Source organism: Pristis pectinata, chromosome 43 (assembly GCF_009764475.1).
Source record: "Pristis pectinata isolate sPriPec2 chromosome 43, sPriPec2.1.pri, whole genome shotgun sequence".
NCBI classification, from domain to species: domain Eukaryota; kingdom Metazoa; phylum Chordata; class Chondrichthyes; order Rhinopristiformes; family Pristidae; genus Pristis; species Pristis pectinata.
Window position 1 is genome coordinate 3097096 of NC_067446.1, and position 19347 is coordinate 3116442.

At 48.2% G+C, this 19347-nt stretch overlaps 2 protein-coding genes across 2 annotated transcripts; one reads left to right on the top strand and one right to left on the bottom strand.

The window, feature by feature from the left end:
- Positions 1-10465: 10465 nt before the first annotated feature.
- LOC127566559 (C3a anaphylatoxin chemotactic receptor-like) lies at positions 10466-13947 on the top strand. The gene is made up of 2 exons (XM_052008974.1): positions 10466-11485; positions 13786-13947. The coding sequence occupies exons 1-2, from the start codon at positions 10466-10468 to the stop codon at positions 13945-13947; spliced, it is 1182 nt and encodes a 393-aa protein (XP_051864934.1).
- A 518-nt stretch (positions 13948-14465) lies between these two features.
- Positions 14466-17499, bottom strand: LOC127566614 (C3a anaphylatoxin chemotactic receptor-like). The gene is made up of 2 exons (XM_052009111.1): positions 17240-17499; positions 14466-16287 (listed from the first exon to the last, which is right to left on the bottom strand). Exon 2 carries the CDS (start codon positions 16278-16280, stop codon positions 15309-15311), a length of 972 nt encoding a protein of 323 aa, XP_051865071.1. The 5' UTR covers positions 16281-16287; positions 17240-17499; the 3' UTR covers positions 14466-15308.
- Positions 17500-19347: the final 1848 nt, after the last annotated feature.

Genomic DNA, 19347 nt, shown 5'->3' on the forward strand with positions numbered 1-19347 from the left:
TCTATGGTGCATCGGCAAAAGTTGGTGAGAGTCAAAGGGGACAAACCGAATTTCTTTAGCCTCCCGAGGAAGTAGAGGCGCTGGTGAGTTTTCTTGGCCGTGCCATCTACGTGATTTGACCAGGACAGCCTGTTGGTGATGTTCCCTCCCAGGAACTTTTAACTTTACTTCTTTTTTTTACATCAATGACCCCACTTTGAGAAAATCGGGATTTATTGGAAAAATATCCAAGTAGTAAGTGTATTCTCGAGTTGCTAAAACATGCAATGATCGGGGGGAAAATGGAAAAACAAGAGACTTCACAGAGTTCTATTTAAAACTGATCCTCTTACAATGTCATGTACAAAATGTGCTTCTTTGATGCAAACTGCTGATGTAGTTCATTGTTACCAACCAGGTTGCTACTTGGTGAGTGTCCCTTTAAGGCACCTGGTCAGTAGTGCAGTAGCGTGTGTGGCGTTTTCAGTTCTAGTCTTTTTTTCCCACTCGCAGTAGTCAGATAAAACCACACACAGACACAGACACAGACACACACAGACACACACACACAGACACACACACACACACGCACGCACACACACGCGCACACACACACACACACACACACACACACACACACACACACACACACACACACACACACACACACACACACACACACTACTATACTGCTCTCCAGGTGCCTTAAAAGGACACTCACCAAGTAGCAAGCTGGCTCGTAACATCTCCCCCTAAAAGAAAAACTTTGATCTGCAAGAGCAAAATTTTTAACTGCGTATACAATTAGTAAAGCAATGCCTTACAATTATCATATTACATGATTATATAAAATTACATTAGTAAAGATACATTTCCCACAACATCTGAAAAGGCCGTTGGCAATTATATTATGTTTGCCTTGAATGTGAGTAAACATGAGATCATACTCTTGTAAAATTAAACTCCAGTTTAACAGTCTTCTGTTCTTGGTTTTTACTCTGCTCAGAAATACCAATGGGTTATAAACTGTATGCACATCAGTTTAACAGGGATTAAACAAAACTGCCTGTTTAAATTTCAGACTTGAAATCCGTTGAATGACTGAAGTTCTTATCAACTCCAATGAGCAAACTACTGAGCACTCACAAGACTAACTTTTTCCAAAGCAAATAAATAGCACCAAATAATTCTCTGAGATTTGTAGTTTGATGGCAAAACAAAGAGGGTTAAATCTTTTTCCTGCTCATGTGTGCAAAATGCACAGTATGGTAACGGTGGCAGAAAATACTCCCAAAATTCAATACCATTGAATTTAAGTGTAAGCAAATTTCCAAAATGCTGAAATACAAAATGGCACTATTGTGCATTTAGTAAGACTGACCATGTACAATGTTCCGTCGGGATGTTTTATACCATCCTTGCAATAAATGGCTTGTAGTGGAGATAAAACTGAACTTCAAACAAAATCACTTCCAAATGGGGAGAACTCATCTAATTGGAGATTCGACATTGTCTCAATGTGAACATTTGTTGTTTCTGAAACACTCAAAAAGCAAAAGCCTAAATTCAAATAGAAACTACAGAAGATTGCAATTAATTCCCTATCTACTGTTCGTGAATAACTTTGACTAACGCCATCGTGGATACAGTTATTTTGTTCACTTACAATCTGTCACTGGTAAGGCCAACATTTCTTGCCCTTCACTAATTACTTTTGAAGATCATGAGCCACGGAAATCCCTGTGGTAATAGAATTCCTCCAATAAAGTGTGGTAATGATAAGAGGCTTGTGAGAACTGCACAAAACAAATCGAGAAAAAGGGATATCGATTGGTGGGCGAGTTGATATCAGGAAAAGTATAATGTGAGAAAATCTGTGACTTGGAATTCAAATGAAGTACTGAAAACATAGAAAATCTAACATTTTTTGGAAACCAAAACAGCAGAGATTCATTAGATTGATTCAGTGAATGAATAGAATGTCCAATAAAGACAGATTGAATAAGACCGTTCTGCACTGACTGGAGTTAAGGCCAAGAGTATACATCATTGAATCATTCAAGACCATGAGGGGAATGAATAGGGAAGGTACCGAGAGGATATCTCCTCTAGTTGGTGAGTGTACTTCTTACGGGCATAGTCCATGCACAAGGAGTCAATGATTTAAAAATGAGATGAGTAACATCCTGCCCTAGAGGGTTGTAGGGCTTTGGAATTTTCTACCTCAGATGGCATTGGTTGCTCATCCAAGTATATACAAGGCTGACACTGGGAATATCTTTGTTCAACATTATGGGAATTTGGGGGGACTCGGCACGACCAGGTAGGAGTAACACTGAATGATGCAGCAGGCTCAATATTCATCTGGTCTCCTGCTGCTTCTATTGATTGGTTTGGAGGAGAACAAAGATATCACATGACGATGAGATCCTTGGGAATGGAGCTGGAAGGGGCTTGAAGAGTTCATGTTTGTGTGAAAAGCCACACAGCAAGTGGACAAGGCCAGAAATCCGATGACATAGGGTTTTGCAGGAAAACAACAGAGAAGTCCAAATGTTGCCGTGAAACCTCAGAAGATCACAGATGGAAGAATGCTTCTGCACTCGTCTTTTCTTTACAATATTTTTATTAATTCCACAAAGAAAATACAGAGTACATGAATCAAAGAAAGATAACATACTACCAAATACATTGTGTTAAATCATACTTGAAATCACAATACTCTCTATGAGTAATCAAAACTGATAATTAATTAATGACGAATAAATTGGAATAATTTTATTATATAACAAAATCTAAACCCACTACCAAGACCGAAGGTGTTTAGTAAAAAAGGGACAAAGAAAAACCCTTGACACGTGATGATATCAGCCAATATCTGTACTTTAAACACCAACGCAAATGTTTTGAAAATAGTTGAAAAAGGTCCCCACAGTATTTGTGAGTCTGAGTTAGATTCAGAAACTGAACAGCGGATCTTCTCTATATTTGGGTATGACATAACATCCCGTAACCATTGAGCATGAATCGGCGGAGGAACTTCCTTCCATTTAAGCAACACAGCCCTCCTGACAATAAGAGAAATAAAGGCCAAAATGTGTAGATCAGAAGTCTCCAAAATCATATCTTTTTCTCCAACAATCCCAAATAATTCAGTCAAAGGATTAGGTTTGAGATTTATTTTGAAAAGCATTGAAAAGGTTTGAAATACCTCCATCCAGTATTTTTAAAGACCCTGACATGTCCAAAACATGTGAATTAATAAAGCCTCTCCGTTATTGCATTTATCACAGTAAGGAGAGATACATCCGAATAAAAATGGGACAGCTGGTCTTTGGACAAGTGAGAGTGACGGGCGTATAATGATGAAGTATTGACCAAGTTAAAAATTACATCCCAGCTTCCCTCAGAAATAGAAATCTGCAAGTCGTGTTCCCAAGCATTTTTAATTTTATCTAAAGAGCCTTACTCATTCCTAATAAACTGCCATAAATATTTTAATAAAGGATATTGATAAAATGCAGGTTGAATGGGAAGCTGACTGGGAAGTTAACAATACTATAACAGGGAAACAGGGCAACTTCATTTATGGTTTTAAGAGTAAGAAGGGTTGGGAAAGAACAGAGAGAAACAGATCATATCCAACCACATTTCCAGGGACAAACTGCAAAACAAGTGTTGACGATATAGAAGAGTACATATATCTTTTAAGAAAGGTTCTAACATTAAAAGTTAAAAGATCAGAGTTTGATGTCAAGATCACGTTTGATCTATTCTTGGCTTCATTTTCATGCCCAATCCCCATAATCCATGATTTTCGACTGTCAAAGAAATCTTTCTTTGCCTTGAATGCACATTAATTCTGCATTCAGTGTCTTCTGGGATACCGAATTTCAAACATTCGCATTCTCTAAAGGAACTCCTCTTCGCAAATGATAAATTCTAACTAATGAAAAACCTCTATTCCGAGACGGCAAATTAAAGAAATCTGCAAAGCCAATGGTGAGAGGACAACCGATCATTTAGAAATAAATGATACTTTTGGAGAATTCTATTCTAAACTTCATAGTTATGATTTTCCTCAAGATTGGTATTGGTATCGGTTTATTATTGTCACTTGTATCGAGATACAGTGAAAAGCTTGTCTTGCAAACCGATCGTACAGCTCAATTCATTACACAGTGCAGTTACATTGAGTCAGTACAGAGTGCATTGATGTAGTACGAGTAAAAACAATAACAGTACAGAGTAAAGTGTCAGAGCTACAGAGAAAGCGCAGTGCAATAAGGTGCGAGGTCACAACAAGGTTGATCGTGAGGTCAGAGTCCATCTCATCGTATAAGGGAACTGTTCAATAGTTTTATCACAGTGAGGTAGAAGCTGTCCTTAAGTCTGGTGGTACGTGCCCTCAGGCTCCTGTATCTTCTACCCGATGGGAGAGGAGAGAAGAGAGAATGTCCCGGGTGGGTGGGGTCTTTGATTATGCTGCCTGCTTCACGAAGACAACGAGAGGTAAAGGCAGAGTCCAAAGAGGGGAGGCTGGTTTCCGTGACGCGCTGGGCTGTGTCCACAACTCTCTGCATTTTCTTGCGGTCCTGGGCAGAGCAGTTGCCGTACCGAGCCGTGATACATCTGGATAGGATGCTTTCTATGGTGCATTGGTAAAAGTTGGTGAGAGTCAAAGGGGACAAACCAAATTTCTTCAGCCTCCTGAGGAAGTAGAGGCGCTGGTGAGCTTTCTTGGCCGTGGTTTCTACTTTAATGAATAATTCTTTTGACCAATTAAACATTCCTCTACTCTCTGCCGATAACGGAAAAGAGCTGGATCAACCTATTGCTCCTGAGGAAATCGTCGAGGTTGTACGGACTTTGCAGTCTGGAGAGACTCCGGGTCCCGATGCATTTCCTGGAGAATTTTATAAGGCCTTTCCCTCTTTGCTTAGACCTCATTAGTGTTCGCTTTTTTTGCGGATTCTTTCAAATTGGTTAGGTTACAACAATCTTTTTATGAAGCCTCTCTTTCACTTATTCTGAAGAAAATAAAGAACCCAAGGGAATGTTCTTTGTACAGACAAATTTCTTAACTTAATGTGGATCTTAAAGTTTTATCTAAAGTTCTGGCTCTCAGATTGGAAAACATGTTACCATCAATTATATCAGATGATCAGACTGGTTTTATTGAAAATCGATATTTTCATTTTAATATTCATCGTTTATTGAATATTATCTATTCTGCCTCTAAGGAAAGATCGGAATGTGTGATATCTCTGGATGCTGGAAAGGCCTTTGATCGGATTGAATGGAATTACTTATTTAAAACTTTCGAGAAATTTAACTTAGGGCCCGATTTGATCCAATGGATTAAATTACTTTCTTTATCCTCTTCTGCTCGAGTCCTTATTAACTTTCAAAACTCTAAATCTTTGGAAAGTCAACGTGGAACCAGATAGGGATGCCCTTCGAGCCCTTTGCCCTTTGATTTGGCCTTAAAACCTTTGCCTATTTCGCTGCGAGCATCTAGAGATATCGTTGGTATCTCCAGAAGAGGTATTAACCATAAGGTTTCGTTATATGCTGATGACTTATTACTTTTTATATCGAACGTTGAAGCCTTGTTACCTCCTATGCTTTATTGACTTTCTTGTTTTCGTCATTTTTCAGGATACAAATTGAAATTAGACAGGAGCGAACATTTTCCTTTGCATAACCTGGTACAATTTTATATTAACATTCCTTTTAAAATTGGAAGAAATCATTTTACCTACCTGGGGGTGTCAATTCCTAAAAATTATAAACATTTATTTAAAGAAAAATTTTCACCTCTCTGTGTTATATGAAAAGGGTTTTATCAAGTTGGCCACCCCTCTCTACATCATTGATCGGCCGAATTAATGTCATTAAATTGAATATTTTACCTAAATTCATGTATCTATTTAAGGCTTTACCTGTTTTTATTCCTAAGTCTTTCTTTGACTCTCTTGATTCAATTATATCTTCCTACGTATGGAATAACAAGCATCTTAGACTAAATAAAGCTCACCTTCAGAAGGTTAAAAAGAACGGAGGTTTAGTCTTACCTAATTTTAGGTTTTATTACTGGGCAGTCAATATACGAAATCTTACCTTTTGGTTACATTAGATTCATCAAGAGGCTCGTCCAGTATGGGTTTCTTCGGAAGCTAACTCTGTTAAAAATTTTCTATTATTTCTCTGCTTGGTTCTTCACTGCCTTTATCATAAAATAAGCTAACAGATAATTTAGTAGTTAAACACGCTTTGAGGATTTGGTTACAATTTAGAAAATATTTTGGTTTATTGAGTTTTTCTTTGACCAGTCCCATTTTTTATTGTTTTTAAACCTTCTATGACTGATGTAGTTTAGAAAGAGTGCGACCAATCGAGTATGACTTGTTTTCTGTATCTGTTTGTTGGAGGAAACCTTTCTTCGTTCGAACAATTGTCTTCCGAGTATAATTGACCAAAAACTCATTTTTTCCCGATATCTATTAATTAGAGGCTTTCTTCGGTCTCAACTACATTCTTTTCCTATGCGTCCTGATAAAAATCTATTCGATGTAATTTTGAATTTGAAACCTTTCACGATGGCTCAATATCCAATATTTATGAGAGGCTATTAGGGATGAGTACGGTTCCACTCGATAAAGTTAAAAATGCTTTGGAAGATTTGCGGATGTCAATTTCTGAGGACACTTGGAATGAAATTTATAAATTGGTGAATACTTCGTCATTATGCGCCCATCATTCTCCCCTTCAACTTAAAGTGGTCCATAGAGCTCTAAAGACAAACTCTCCCGTTTCTAATCCTCACTGTGATAATTGCAATAACGGAGAGGCTTCTTTAATTCACCTGTTCTGGACATGTCAAAGTCTTAAAGAATATTGGACAGAGGTATTTCAAACTATTTCTGTGCTTTGTAAAATAAATTCTAAACTTAATCCTTTGACTGCATTATTTGGGATTGTTGGAGAAAAAGATACAACTTTGAAGGCTTCTGATCAGCACATTCTGGCTCTGATAGCCAGGAGGGCTGCGTTGCTTAAATGGAGGAAGTTGCTCTGTCAACTCATGCTCGGTGGTTACGGGGTGTTATGTCGTACCTGAATCTAGAGAAGATCCGTTGCTCAATTCCTGAATCTAACTTAAGCTTTCAAACTCTGTGGGGACCTTTCTTGAATTATCTTCAAACCCTTTGATTTGGTGACTAAACGACAGACATTGGCTGATATTGTTAGCTTTCAGTGGTTTTTCCATGTCTTCTTCTATCAAACAGATTCGGTTTCGGTAGTGGGGGTAGATATTTTTTTAGAATAAAAATATTCCAGTTTTTTCTTTATGAAATAACTATTACATGCGATTATTAATTCAGAATATTGTGATTTTAAGCATGATTTAACAAAATGTATTCAGTAGTATTTTTGTTCTCTTTTTTGATGCATGTACTCCGTATTTTTTCATGGATTTAATAAAAATGTTGCAAAAGAAAGAAAGACGGAAAGCATAGCTCCGGGGGCTGCTCCTCGCCTTCTGGTTGCACTTTAGCCCCACCCTGTTTATCTGTGGTCATCCAGTAAGCAAGGGGGTCAAGGAGGGCTGAGGATATCTTGGTGAGTTTGCTCCTGGGGCTAGCTAAGGTAGCTCTCCGTGGGTCCTGGAAGTGGGTAACGGAAGGTGCTGCCAGGGCCGACTGCCGAGAGATTCACTGGGGTTATGTCCGTGCCCCGGTAACTCTGGAGAGGGAATATGCCGTGTTCGCGGGTAACATGGACGTGCTCCGGGACGTGCGGGGAAGAAACGCCATCATTGGTAGAGATGGGGTTATTTTAATTAAATTTAGATTGTGTTAGTGACTGTGTTAGTCACTGATATAGTCTCTGTGTTTGTTGTAGTTTTGTAGTATTGTAGATTGCATTTTGTAACGAAGTATTTCATAAAAGGGCAAAGGTTAAATTGGAAACTTCGTTTTCTCGGTTACTTCTCAGAAATAAAGGAAATCTGTGGTTCTCTGCTGAGTCAGTTCAGTGTTATCTCCATCGACCCAACTTCCCCAAACTGAGCTGCTTAGACTTCCAACCCCACGGGGTGTGAGTCTCTCCGGAGGCAACTAAGCCGTCCCTCAGCCTCTGACGGGACCCAGTCTCCACTCCGGAGCTCCCCCAGACCGGCGTCCAACTCCGCCACACGTCTGCCTTCCCCGATCCGCCTGGATCCGCGGAGAATCCCACCGTCCGTCGCTGCGCAGTTCCAGATCAAGGTCAGTTCCTTGTGGTCGTAACGATTTTGGAACCGAGTACCACTTTCCGGAGGTGCCTAGGACAATGAACTGAGCCGCAGATTCTGGGGAAAGAGTGCTGCATCTCGAGGGAGATCAGGGTTCCAGGTGAGGAGGAGGGGTCCCGGGACGGAATCCCGGAGATAGCCAATTGGATCCACGGTTTGCTTGGTGATGGGGACAGAGTGCGGAGGGGGTGGAAGGATGATTTGTATTTGGGAGTCTGTGACCAACGGTGTACCCCAGGGATCGGTGCTGGGATCTCTGCTGATTGTGGTTCATTTTAATCACTAGGATGTGAATGAGGCAGGTATGATTAGTGAGTCTGTGGAGGAGACCAAAGTGGGTGGTGTTGTGGACGACGAGGAAGGGCGTCCAAGGCTACAGCGGGAGACAGATCCGTTGGAAAGTCGGGCGGAGAGTCTGCAGATGGAATTTATTCCGACCAGCGCCAAGTGATGCATTTTGGGAAGTTAAATCGGGGTAGGAATTAGGCAGGGAATGGGAGGGTGCTGGGAAGGTTGATGAACAGAGAGACCAAGGAGTTCAAGTCCATAGAGTCACACAACACAGAAGCAGCCCCTTCGGCCCAACTGGCCATGCCGACCGAAATTCCCATCCAAGCCAGTCCCATTTGCCTGCATTTGGCCCATATCCCTCGAAACCTTTCCTATGCAGGTAACTGGGCCAGTGCTTTTCAAAATGTTGTTAATGTACCTGCCTCAGCCACTTGCTCTGGCAGCTCTTTCCATATACGAACCAGCCTCTGGGTGAAAAAGATTACCCAACAGGTTCCTATGAAAACTCTCTCCCCCTCCCCCCCCCCCCACCCGTCTCCCTAAACCTGTGCCCTCTGCTTCTTGATTCCCCAACCCTGGGGAAAAAAGACCGTGCGCCTTCACCCTATCTCTGTCCCTCATGATTTTATACACCTGTATAAGATCACCCCTCATTCTCCTACGCTCCCATGAAAATAGTCCCAACCTGCTTAACCTCTCTCTCCATAACTCGTGGCCCGCCAACATCCTCGTAAATCTCCCTCTGCGCTCTTTCCAGCTTAATGGCACCTTTCCTCTGGCACGGTGACCAGAACTGAACATAATAACGTAACTTCCCAACCTCTGTACTCAGTGCACTGACCGACGTAGGTCAGCGTGCTGAATCGCTTCTTTAGCGCCCTGTCTACCTGTGACGCCACTTTTAGGGAACCATGCATTTGTACTCCAAGGTCCCTCTTTTCTACACCTCTCCACAGGACGCCACCGTTCACTGTGTATGTCCTACCCTCGTGTGTCTTGCAAAAATGAAACACCTCATATTTATCCGAATTAAACTCCATTTGCCATTCCTCGGCCCACTGACCCAGCTGATCGAGATCCCTCTGTAAATCCTGATAAACACCTTCACTGTCAACGACACCATCTAATTAAGTATCATTTGCAAACTTACTGACCATGCCTTGGACATTCTCACGAAATCATTGACAAAGATATTGTGGTGAGGAGGGCGTAAGGCATGTTTGCCTTCACAGGTCGGGGCAGAGAACACAAGAGTTGGGATGTTACGTTGCAACTTAACCAAACACCGGTTAGACGGCACTTGGAGTTGTGTGTGCAGTTCTGGTCGCCACACCACAGGAAGGGTGTGGTTGGGCTGAAGAGAGCGCAGAGGAGATTCCCCAGGACGTTACCTGAATTGGAGGGCTTTAGTGCTGAGGGGAGATCGGAGAGGCTGGGACTGTTTTCCCTGGAGCGAAGGAGGCTGAGCGGTGACCGATAGGAGTATATAAGGGCAGAGACAGGGGAGATAGTCAGAACCTGTTTCCCCCACGGTGGTGTATCAACAGGAGGGAAGAGGTTGCAGGAGAGAGGGAGGCGGTTTAAAGGGGATCTGAGGGGTAGGTGGTTGATATTAGGAAGGTGCTGCCAGAGGACGGGGTGGAATCAGACGCAGTGACTAGGTTTTAAGGGGCATTTGGGCAGACACTTGACTGGACAAGGTATAGAGGTATACGGTCCTAATGCGGGCAAACGGGATTGGTGGAGGTGGGCAAAATGAACGGTATGGACGTGTTGGGCCGAAGAACCTGTTTCTGCCTTTGTGACACCCCTTCTCTCCTCTACCTCACTCCCCCTCCCCCTCCCTCCATTCCCCACCCCTCTCACCTCCGCAATATCTCGCCCACCAGACCCACCATGGCTGTCACCGGAGACCGGTTCAACCCCACCCTCGGTGGGAACTTGTCCTCCAGCGATTCCACCCCCGGGAACCTCGGCTTCCAGCGGCCAGCCTCCGTCATCTTGTCCTTGATCTTCTACACCATCAGCTTCCTGCTGGGCGTCCCCGGCAACGGCGCGGTCGTCTGGGTGACGGGCTTCAAGATGAAGAGGAACGTCCACACGGTGTGTTTCCTGAACCTGGCTGTGGCGGACCTGACCTACTGCCTCACCCTCCCCTTGCAGCTGGCCGGCTTCTCGGTTGAATCCTGGCGCCGAGACCACCTCCTCCAGATGTTCCTCCTCTGTGCCGTCAATATTAACATGTCCTCCAGCATCTTCCTGTTGACCCTGATCAGCATCTCTCGCTGCCTGGCCGTCACTCGGCCCATCTGGTTCCTCCAACACCTGCGCCTGGCTTGGGTGCGTGCGGCTTGCTATGGGGCCTGGGGCCTGGCCTTCCTCACCTGCCTGCCTTACTTGCTGAGTCCGCAGATTTTCCCGTATCTCGGGATAAAGATCTCGGCCGCGTTCCTGCTGACTCGCGTTGTCTTCACCTTCTGCCTCCCCGTTGTGATCATGGCCGCCTGCTACCTCCTGATTTGCCGGGAGCTGCGCTGGGACCGGTTCGCCCAGTCCAGGAAGCCCGTCCGCCTCATCGTGACCGTGGTGGCGGCCTTTATCGTCTGCTGGCTTCCTATCACTGTTTGCCGCCTTTTCCTGGCCTTCTCTCAACCCGTTCCCTTGGACTTGATAGTCATCGCCTTCGCAATAGCCTCCTTCAACAGCGCCCTCAACCCCCTTCTCTACGTCTTCGTCGGCCGCGACTTCCGCCAGGTCTTCAGGCGCTCCCTGGCCGCCTCGCTCCGCCTGGCCTTCACTGAGGAGAGAGTCAGAGTTGGGGAACGTCCCTCAGACCCCACCTCGTGGAATCTGGGCCGACAAACGACCCCTGACGACGGTGAAGGAGGACGTTCGGCCGCGTCGGGCGTGTCCCCAGTGGGGTTCTCTCTACGCGGGAGTCCACCCCCTTTACATCGGGGACCTGGGGCGGAGAGTGTTCCACAGAGCGTCCAGAACATCGAACACTACAGCACTGGAACAGGCCCTTCGGCCCACACTATCTGTGCTGACCATCATGCTAATTTAAATTAGTCGCAGTTGTCCGTACACAGTCCAGATGCCCATTCCCTGTTTATGTGTCTGTCTAAATCCCTCTGAAACGCCACTAGCTGTTTTCATCCCCTCCCCTGGCACCCTTTCTAAGCTCTCATCACTCTTTGTGTTTAAAGAAAGAATGCCCTCTATAAATCTCCTCAACTCACGCACGGTACTGTAGTGGTTAGCACGACGCTACCACTGCGCCAGCGATGGGCGTTCAGTTCCCCCTCGCTGTCTGTACATTCTCCCTGTGACTGCTTGGGTTTTCTCCCGGTGCTCCGGTTTCCTCCCACATTGCAAGGACGTGCAGGGATGTTGACGTGGGTGCTGCTAGGCGCTTTGACCTCACAGGGTGTGTGTTTCTTCTTCGGCAGATGTTGTTCCAATCCATCTGGTGCCCCCACCACCTCCCCTGGCTGCTCGTTTCAGGCACCCACAGCTCTCTGTGTCGAAACCTTAACCCACACGTCTCCTTCAAACTTTTACCCTCGCACTTTAAATGCATGCCCTCCAGCATTTGGCGTTTCTACCCTGGGGAAAAGACTCCGATTGTCCACCCGTCCTTTGCCTCTCACAACTTTATAGACCTCTGTCCCTCAACCTCCGACACTCCAGAGAAAACACCCCAAGTGTGTCCGAGCTCTCAGGCTATGGATAGCTACATCGGACTGGGATACTTTAGACATTCCAAGTGCTGACTGTCGATGGATGAGACATCGACATGGATCTATCTACTTAACATATATCTACCCCTTCCCTCCCACATCGCCTTCCATATCTCTACCATTCATGTGTCTATCTAAGAGTTTCTGAAATGTCCCACATGTATCTGCCGCCATAAACTCTGCCGGCAGTCCCTTCCACGCACCCGTCACTCTGTGTAAAAAACCTACCCCTGACATCCCCTTTTTATCTTAAAATATGCCCCCTCGTGCTAGCCATTGACGCCCTGGGAAAAACTCTCCGACTGTCCACCCTATCTGTGCCTTATCTTGTACACAGCTATCAACTCACCTCTCATCCTCCTCCTCTCCAAAGAGAAAAGACCAGCTCACTCACCCTGTCCTCATATGACATGCTCTCCAATCCAGGCAGCATCCTGGTAAATCTCCTCTGCATCCTCTCTAAAGCTTCCACATCCTTCCTATACTGAGGAGACCAGAACTGAATACAATGCTCCAAGTGTGGTCTGACCAGAGTTCGAAAGAGCTGCAACATCACCTCGCGGCTCCTGAACTCAATACCCCGACTAATGAAGGCCAACACGCCATACGCCTTCTTAACAAATCTATCGACCTGCGAGGCAACCTTGAGGGATCGATGGACGTGGACCCCAAGATCTCTCTGTTCCTCCATGCTGCGACGTCCTGCCAATAACCTTGTATTCTGCCTTCAAATTGGATCTCCCGAAGTGTATCACTTAACACTTCTGAGGGTTGAACTCCATCTGCCACTTCTCAGACCAGCTCTGCATCCTGTTTTAATCTGCAGCAACCTTCTACACTATCCACAACACCACCAACATCTGTATCATCAGCAGACTTTCTAACCCACCGTCCACATCATTCATAAGAAATCACAAAGAGCAGGGATTCAGTGCAGGATACAGGATTCAGTACTCACCAGACAGAGAGAGAGAGAGAGAGAGAGAGAGAGAGATATCTTGAGGTTTGTGGGGATGCTGACACGCTGGGGCATCTGTACTCCCGCAAGTTCTCAAAACATTGCCACAGTCCGAGCTGACAGCATTTTGTGCGACGCACTACTGCACATACTAAGGAGGAATCAGAAATGACTTTTGGCTAATTTAACTCTTTCCTTACACCACCTCAGGAACGTACCACCAACCCCATATTATTCCACTCTGCAAATCTCCTGTGAGTTCCGCCCTCGCAAAGTCACCACAAACCGTGGATCTCCCTGGAATATGACATCCTCAAATATCCCACAGAGTGTTAAGTTGCAGTTGCATTTGTACTCGACGATTTCCCGCTTTCGGAAATTAGGTTGACTTTATCTGACCTGAAACTGATATTTTAAGCGCCCTGCTGTTACAAATTTTACAAATAGACTCTTTCCCTTCCCCCACTTCCAAACTTGGGCTGACGGGTTTTCCCTTCAACTACATTTTGGAACAGTGGTGTGGGTTCACGCAGCACTCGTGGACTGACGTCTGTTCAGGGGTCCTGAGGCCAGCCGAGATCATATTGACTGACGAGGGAGGTTCAAAGGGCTCAGTGCCTCGTCCTATGTCCTTGTGTTTGGAGAGTCTACAGGAGGAATCGAAAATAAAATATTAACGCGTTATTTATTTCTGGGACCAGTTCATGAAGGGCTAAAGATGATTAGGCCTGAGTGGTTGATCGCCTCTTTATCCCAGTGATAGCTCCAACGTCACTCAGCTCCTGCTCTCTCTCTCCATCTCGACCACGCCGTCCCGAACATTTTGAGCATTTCTGCCCTCTCCTCGTTTGTGGAGACAGAAACAAGGAATTTAATGTGCGGAGGGAGCTTCACCCTGTGCCTGACCCCGGGAGTGTGTGACGGGACGGTGCGGAGGGAGCCTCACCCTGTGTGTCTGACCCCGGGAGTGTGTGACGGGACGGTGCGGAGGGAGCTTCACCCTGTGCCTGACCCCGGGAGAGTGTGACGGGACGGTGCGGAAGGAGCTTTAACTCTGTTTAAAATTGTGCACCTTTTTTTCCAAAAGGAAGTTTATTCCAAGGTTACATTCCAGAACATTACACTGCTGCAATTTCTTCCACGTCACATTCACTGTAGAAAATGCATGGGATCCACGGTGACTTGGCAGTTTGGACTCAGAATTACCTACCCAAAGAGGACAGAGTGCAGGTGGAGGGCTGTTATTCTGGCAGTAGGTGGGGTGGTGAAAAAGGCGTACGGCATGCTTGGCTTCATTGGATAAGACCATGGGTGTAAGAGTGAGGTACCAGTGGGAGTATTGTGTGCAGTTCTGGTCGCCCCGTTACAGGAAGAATGTGGCGTCCTTGGAGAGAGTGCAGAAGAGGTTCAGCAGGATGCTGCCTGGATTAGAGAGCATGAGCTATGAGTAGAGGTCGGAAAATTTTAGGTTGCTTTCTCCGGAACACTGGAGGCGGTGGGGAGATCTGAAAGAAATTCATGAAATCACGAGAAGCAGAGACCCGGGAGACAGACAGAGTCTTTTCCCCCAGGGTGGAATTGTCAGATACGGGAAGACGTGCGCTTAAGGTGAGAGGGGGATCGTTTAAAGGAGACGTGAGGGACGATTTGTTTAGACAGAGAGTGGTGGGTGCGTGGAAGGGGCCGCCGGGGGAGATGCGGGACGCAGACACCATATCAATGTTGAAGAGGTATTTAGACGGACGGATCGACAGGTGGGAAATGGAGGGATGTGGATCATCTGAAGGCAGAAGGGATTGTTTAATTTGGCATGGTGTTCAGCACAGACTCTGTGGGCCGAAGGGCCTGTTCCTGTGCTGTACTGTTCTATGTTCTGAACGCTGTGTGGAACACTCTCCGCCCCAAGTCCCCGATGTCAAGTGGGAGGACTCCCGCGTGGAGAAACCCCCACTGGGGACCCTTCCTCCGCAGGCGAACGTCCTCCTCCCCCGTCGTCAGGGGACGTCGCTCGGCCGAGGGTCCGCGAATGTGGTGTCCCTCAGACCCTCGTGTCCGTGTCGTCGGTGGGGTTGGACGAGTCGTTCTGCAAGTCTGATCCCTCCTCGGTGAAGGCGAGGCGGAGTGAGGCGGCCAACGAGCGCCTGAATACCCGGCGGAAGTCGCGGCCGACGAAGACGTAGAGAAGGGGGTTGAGGGCGCTGTTGAAGGAGGCCACACCGAACGTGATGTAGATCCATTCAGTGGGAACGGGCTGGGAGAAGGCCTGGAGAAGGCTGCAGATATTGTTGGGGAGCCAGCAGACGATAAAGGCCGCCACCACGGTCACGATGAGGCGGACGGGCTTCCTGGACTTGGTGAACTGGTCCCTGCACAGCACCCGGCCAATCACGAGGTAGCAGGCGGCCATGATCGCAACGGGGAGGCCGAAGATGAAGACGGCCCAAGTTGCGTCCAACACTGCAAAGGTCTTGCGCCCGAAATACAGGTCAATCTGCTCGATCAGGAAGTAGGGCAAGGAAGTGAGGAAGGCCAGGCCCCAGACCCCGAAGATGGCCGTACGCACCCAAGCCTGGCCCAGCTGTTGGTGGAACCAGATGGGCCGAGTGACGGCCAGGCAGCGGAAGATGCTGATCATGGTCAACAGGAAGGCGCTGGCGGACATGTTGAGAGCGATGGCGGAGAGGAGGAACACCCAGGGCAATTTATCTTGGGGCCAGGGTCTTAGAACGAAGTAGGAGGACACCAGGAAGGGGAGGGTGAGGCAGTAGCTCAGGTCCGCCACAGCCAGGTTCAGGAAACACATGGTGTGGACGCCCCTCTTTACCTTGAAGCCCGTCACCCAGACGACAGCGCCGTTGCCGGGGACGCCGAGCAGGAAGGTGAGGGCGGTGATGATGATGAATAAGACGGTGGACGCTGTCCACTGGTTGCTGAGGTCCCCTGGGATGGAATCGCGTGAGAAGAAGTTCCCACCGAGGGTGGAGTTGGACCGGTCTCCGGAGAACGACATGGTGGGTCTGGTGGGGGAGATATTGTGGAGGTGAGAGGGGCAGGGAATGGAGGGAGGGGGAGGGGGAGGGGAGGGAGGGGGAGGGGGAGGGGGAGGGAGAGGAGTGGACAAAAGTTAGCCCATCCCACTATGCGGCTACCTCCTCACAGCCTCCCGCTGTGCGGCGCTCCCTCCTCGCCGTACCTCTCACATCGTGGCTCTCCCTCCTCACCGCCCCTCCCACCGCGCGGCATTCCTTCCTCATCACCCCTCCAACATTGTAGCATTCCCTCCTCACCGCCCTTCCCACAGTGCAGCGCTCCCTCACCTCCCCCCCCCCCCACAGCGCGGCGCTCCCTCACTACCCCTCCCAGAGTGCGGGGCTCTCTCCTGACCGCCTCTCCCACAGCGCTGCGCTCCCTCACCGTCCCTTCCACAGCGCGGCTCTCCCTCACCTCCCCCTCTTGTCCGGCCGTCCGGATACTTCTTCAATGTTGTGGGAGTCTCTGCCTCCACCACACCCTCAGGCAGTGCGTTCCAGATTCCAGCACCCCCCCAGGGGGAAATAATTCCCCCTTAGATCCCCTCTGCACCCCTCACCCTAAACCTACGCCGTCTGGGTTTAGACACCTCTGCCACAGGGAAAGCTTTGCTTATTCCCAAGCTCTGCCCCTCACCATTTTGTACACCTCTGTCAGGTCCTCAGCCTCCTCCGCCCCAGGGAGAACAGACCCAGCCTCTCTGCGCTCTCGGTAACCGGAACGCTCTATCCCGGGTACCGTCCTGGGGAATCTCCTCCGCACCCTCTCCAGTGCACTCCCCTCCTGCCTATAGTGTGACGACCAGAACTGGACACAGTTCTCCAGCTGTGGTCTGACCAATGGTTTATAAATTTGGACCAGAACCTCCCTGCTCTTATAATCTGTGTTCCGGCTGATGAAGGCAAGTGTCCCGTACGCCTTCTTCACAACTTTACCTACCTGGGCTGTCTCCTTCAGGGATCCATGGACGTACGCTGATGTCCCTCTGTTTCTCAGTACTCCCTGCCGTTCACGGTGTGTGTCCCTCCCTTGTACAACGAGGTCCCTCTGTTCCTCGATACTTGGAGGCCTTACCGTTTAATCACCGCGATTACTTCCCAACGACTGAAAGATTCATGACGCCGTTGCAAACAAAACTCACTAACACTTCCGTGACACAACTCTCAGTTCAGTTTCAACACTTCCCACACCCACCAGGGTCCGACTTGGTGAGATCTTCTCTGTGTCACCGAACTCCAGCTTCCTTTTAGGACGGTTCTTCTCCCGAGTTCTCCCTGTCCGTTGTCCTTTGAGGCAGCTTTCTACACATTTCTCTGGACATCTTCCAGAAATATCCTGACTCTTTGCCACCGATTCCATGGCCATACGCCAACACCATTTCCGTACACAAAGTTGTTTCTTACTTTTCCTCAAAAACCTCCTGTCACCCTTCCATAATCACGTTAACTCTTTCCCCACCAGTTCTGTCACGATCCCGATGTCTGTCCGTAACGGAACATCCTCGGCTGCTTGTCCTGCGCTCAGGGTCAGCTCACAGAACTGTGTCAGCACGACTCGACTTCCTCACCTTGATGAGCCCAGGTGTCCAGGGGTCAATCTCGTCACCGTGTCCCACCGCGTTTCCTCTGACCTGTGGCTCACTACACAACCGGCCTCAACGCAAGCTCCAGGAACCACAGCGAACCTCCCATCTGGGTGCGTTCGAGCCTGTGGGTCTCCACACCGAATTTTCCGACTTCAGATTGTTTATGTAAACGAGAAATGTTGGATAAATTCAGCAGGATATTATATGTAACCCCAGAAATCCTGGATCCCAGCCTGTAACCCACTGTCCGGTATATGTTATTCATCAATACTCCCCACCATTCACAGTGTCTGTCCTATTCTTGTACATCGAGGTCCCTCTGTTCCTCAGTACTCCCCACTATTCACGGTGTATGTCCTACCTTCGTACAGCGTGGTCCTTCTGTTCCTCAATACTCCCCACCACTCACGGCGTGCGCCTCTCTCCCCATCATGACTCGACCTGTGACAATATCCAGCATTCCCGGTATCCGTGAAGCATGTGATGTTGGAGAATTCGGTGTCGAGCCCACAGGATACAATAAGCACAGACCTCACCCTCACTCAGTGAGCAACTCAGATTGGCTGGTCCCCCTAGGGACCTGACAGTCATTGTTCAGCATTTCCTGTCTGTGCAGAATGCGGATTTCCCCGACTTAACATCGCGCACAGAAACAGGAAACGCCGGATAAGCTCAGCAGATGTGGTCATGTGTGGCGGAGGACGCGAACAGAGTCCGGGACACGGACGACATTTCACAGACACTCGGACGGACCCACGGACGGGACTAGTTCAGAGGTTCACGGGCATCTGGGTCGGCACTGACCAGTTGGGCCGAAGGGCCTGTTTCCGTGCTGGGCGACTCTGCGACTCTCCGACCCGAAACACGAGTCGTTCCTCCCCCTCCGCGGACACTGCGCGACCAGCTGAGTGTTTGCCCCTGTCACGCCTGGGGTTGGCGGGCGGAGGTGAGGGTGCGGGGGACGGGACGATGGGCGATCGGGAACGCGGACGGCGCGCTGGTTTTTTCCCGCCGCGGGGTCGGTGTCCGGGAGCAGGGACGTCCAGCTCCAATTCCCCGTGGGAGAGAGCACCTACTGTATCGCGGACAGGTCCATTCTCCGGACAGGAGGGAGGGCGGACTCCTGCCGGGAGCGCAGCCCAGGTTCACCGGCTTGGTCTCTGGGGCGGAGTGGTGGTGGTTGGTCCCTTCAGGAGGGGGGCAGCAGACCGGCTCCGTCCTCCTTGGAGTTCAGAGAACGAGAGGGCATTTCGGTTGTGGGAGAAGTTGGGGGAACAGCTGGTGAAGCGAGGAGCTGGGGAAGGGCGATCGTGGGCGGATGTTTGTGGATAGGACAACTCCTGACGAGTGTCACAGGGTCATGGAGTTGTACAGCACAGAGACATGCCCTTCGGCCCGAATCCTCCATGCTGGCCGTGATGCTGATCTACGCGAGTCCCATTTGCCTGCGTTTGGCCCGTAT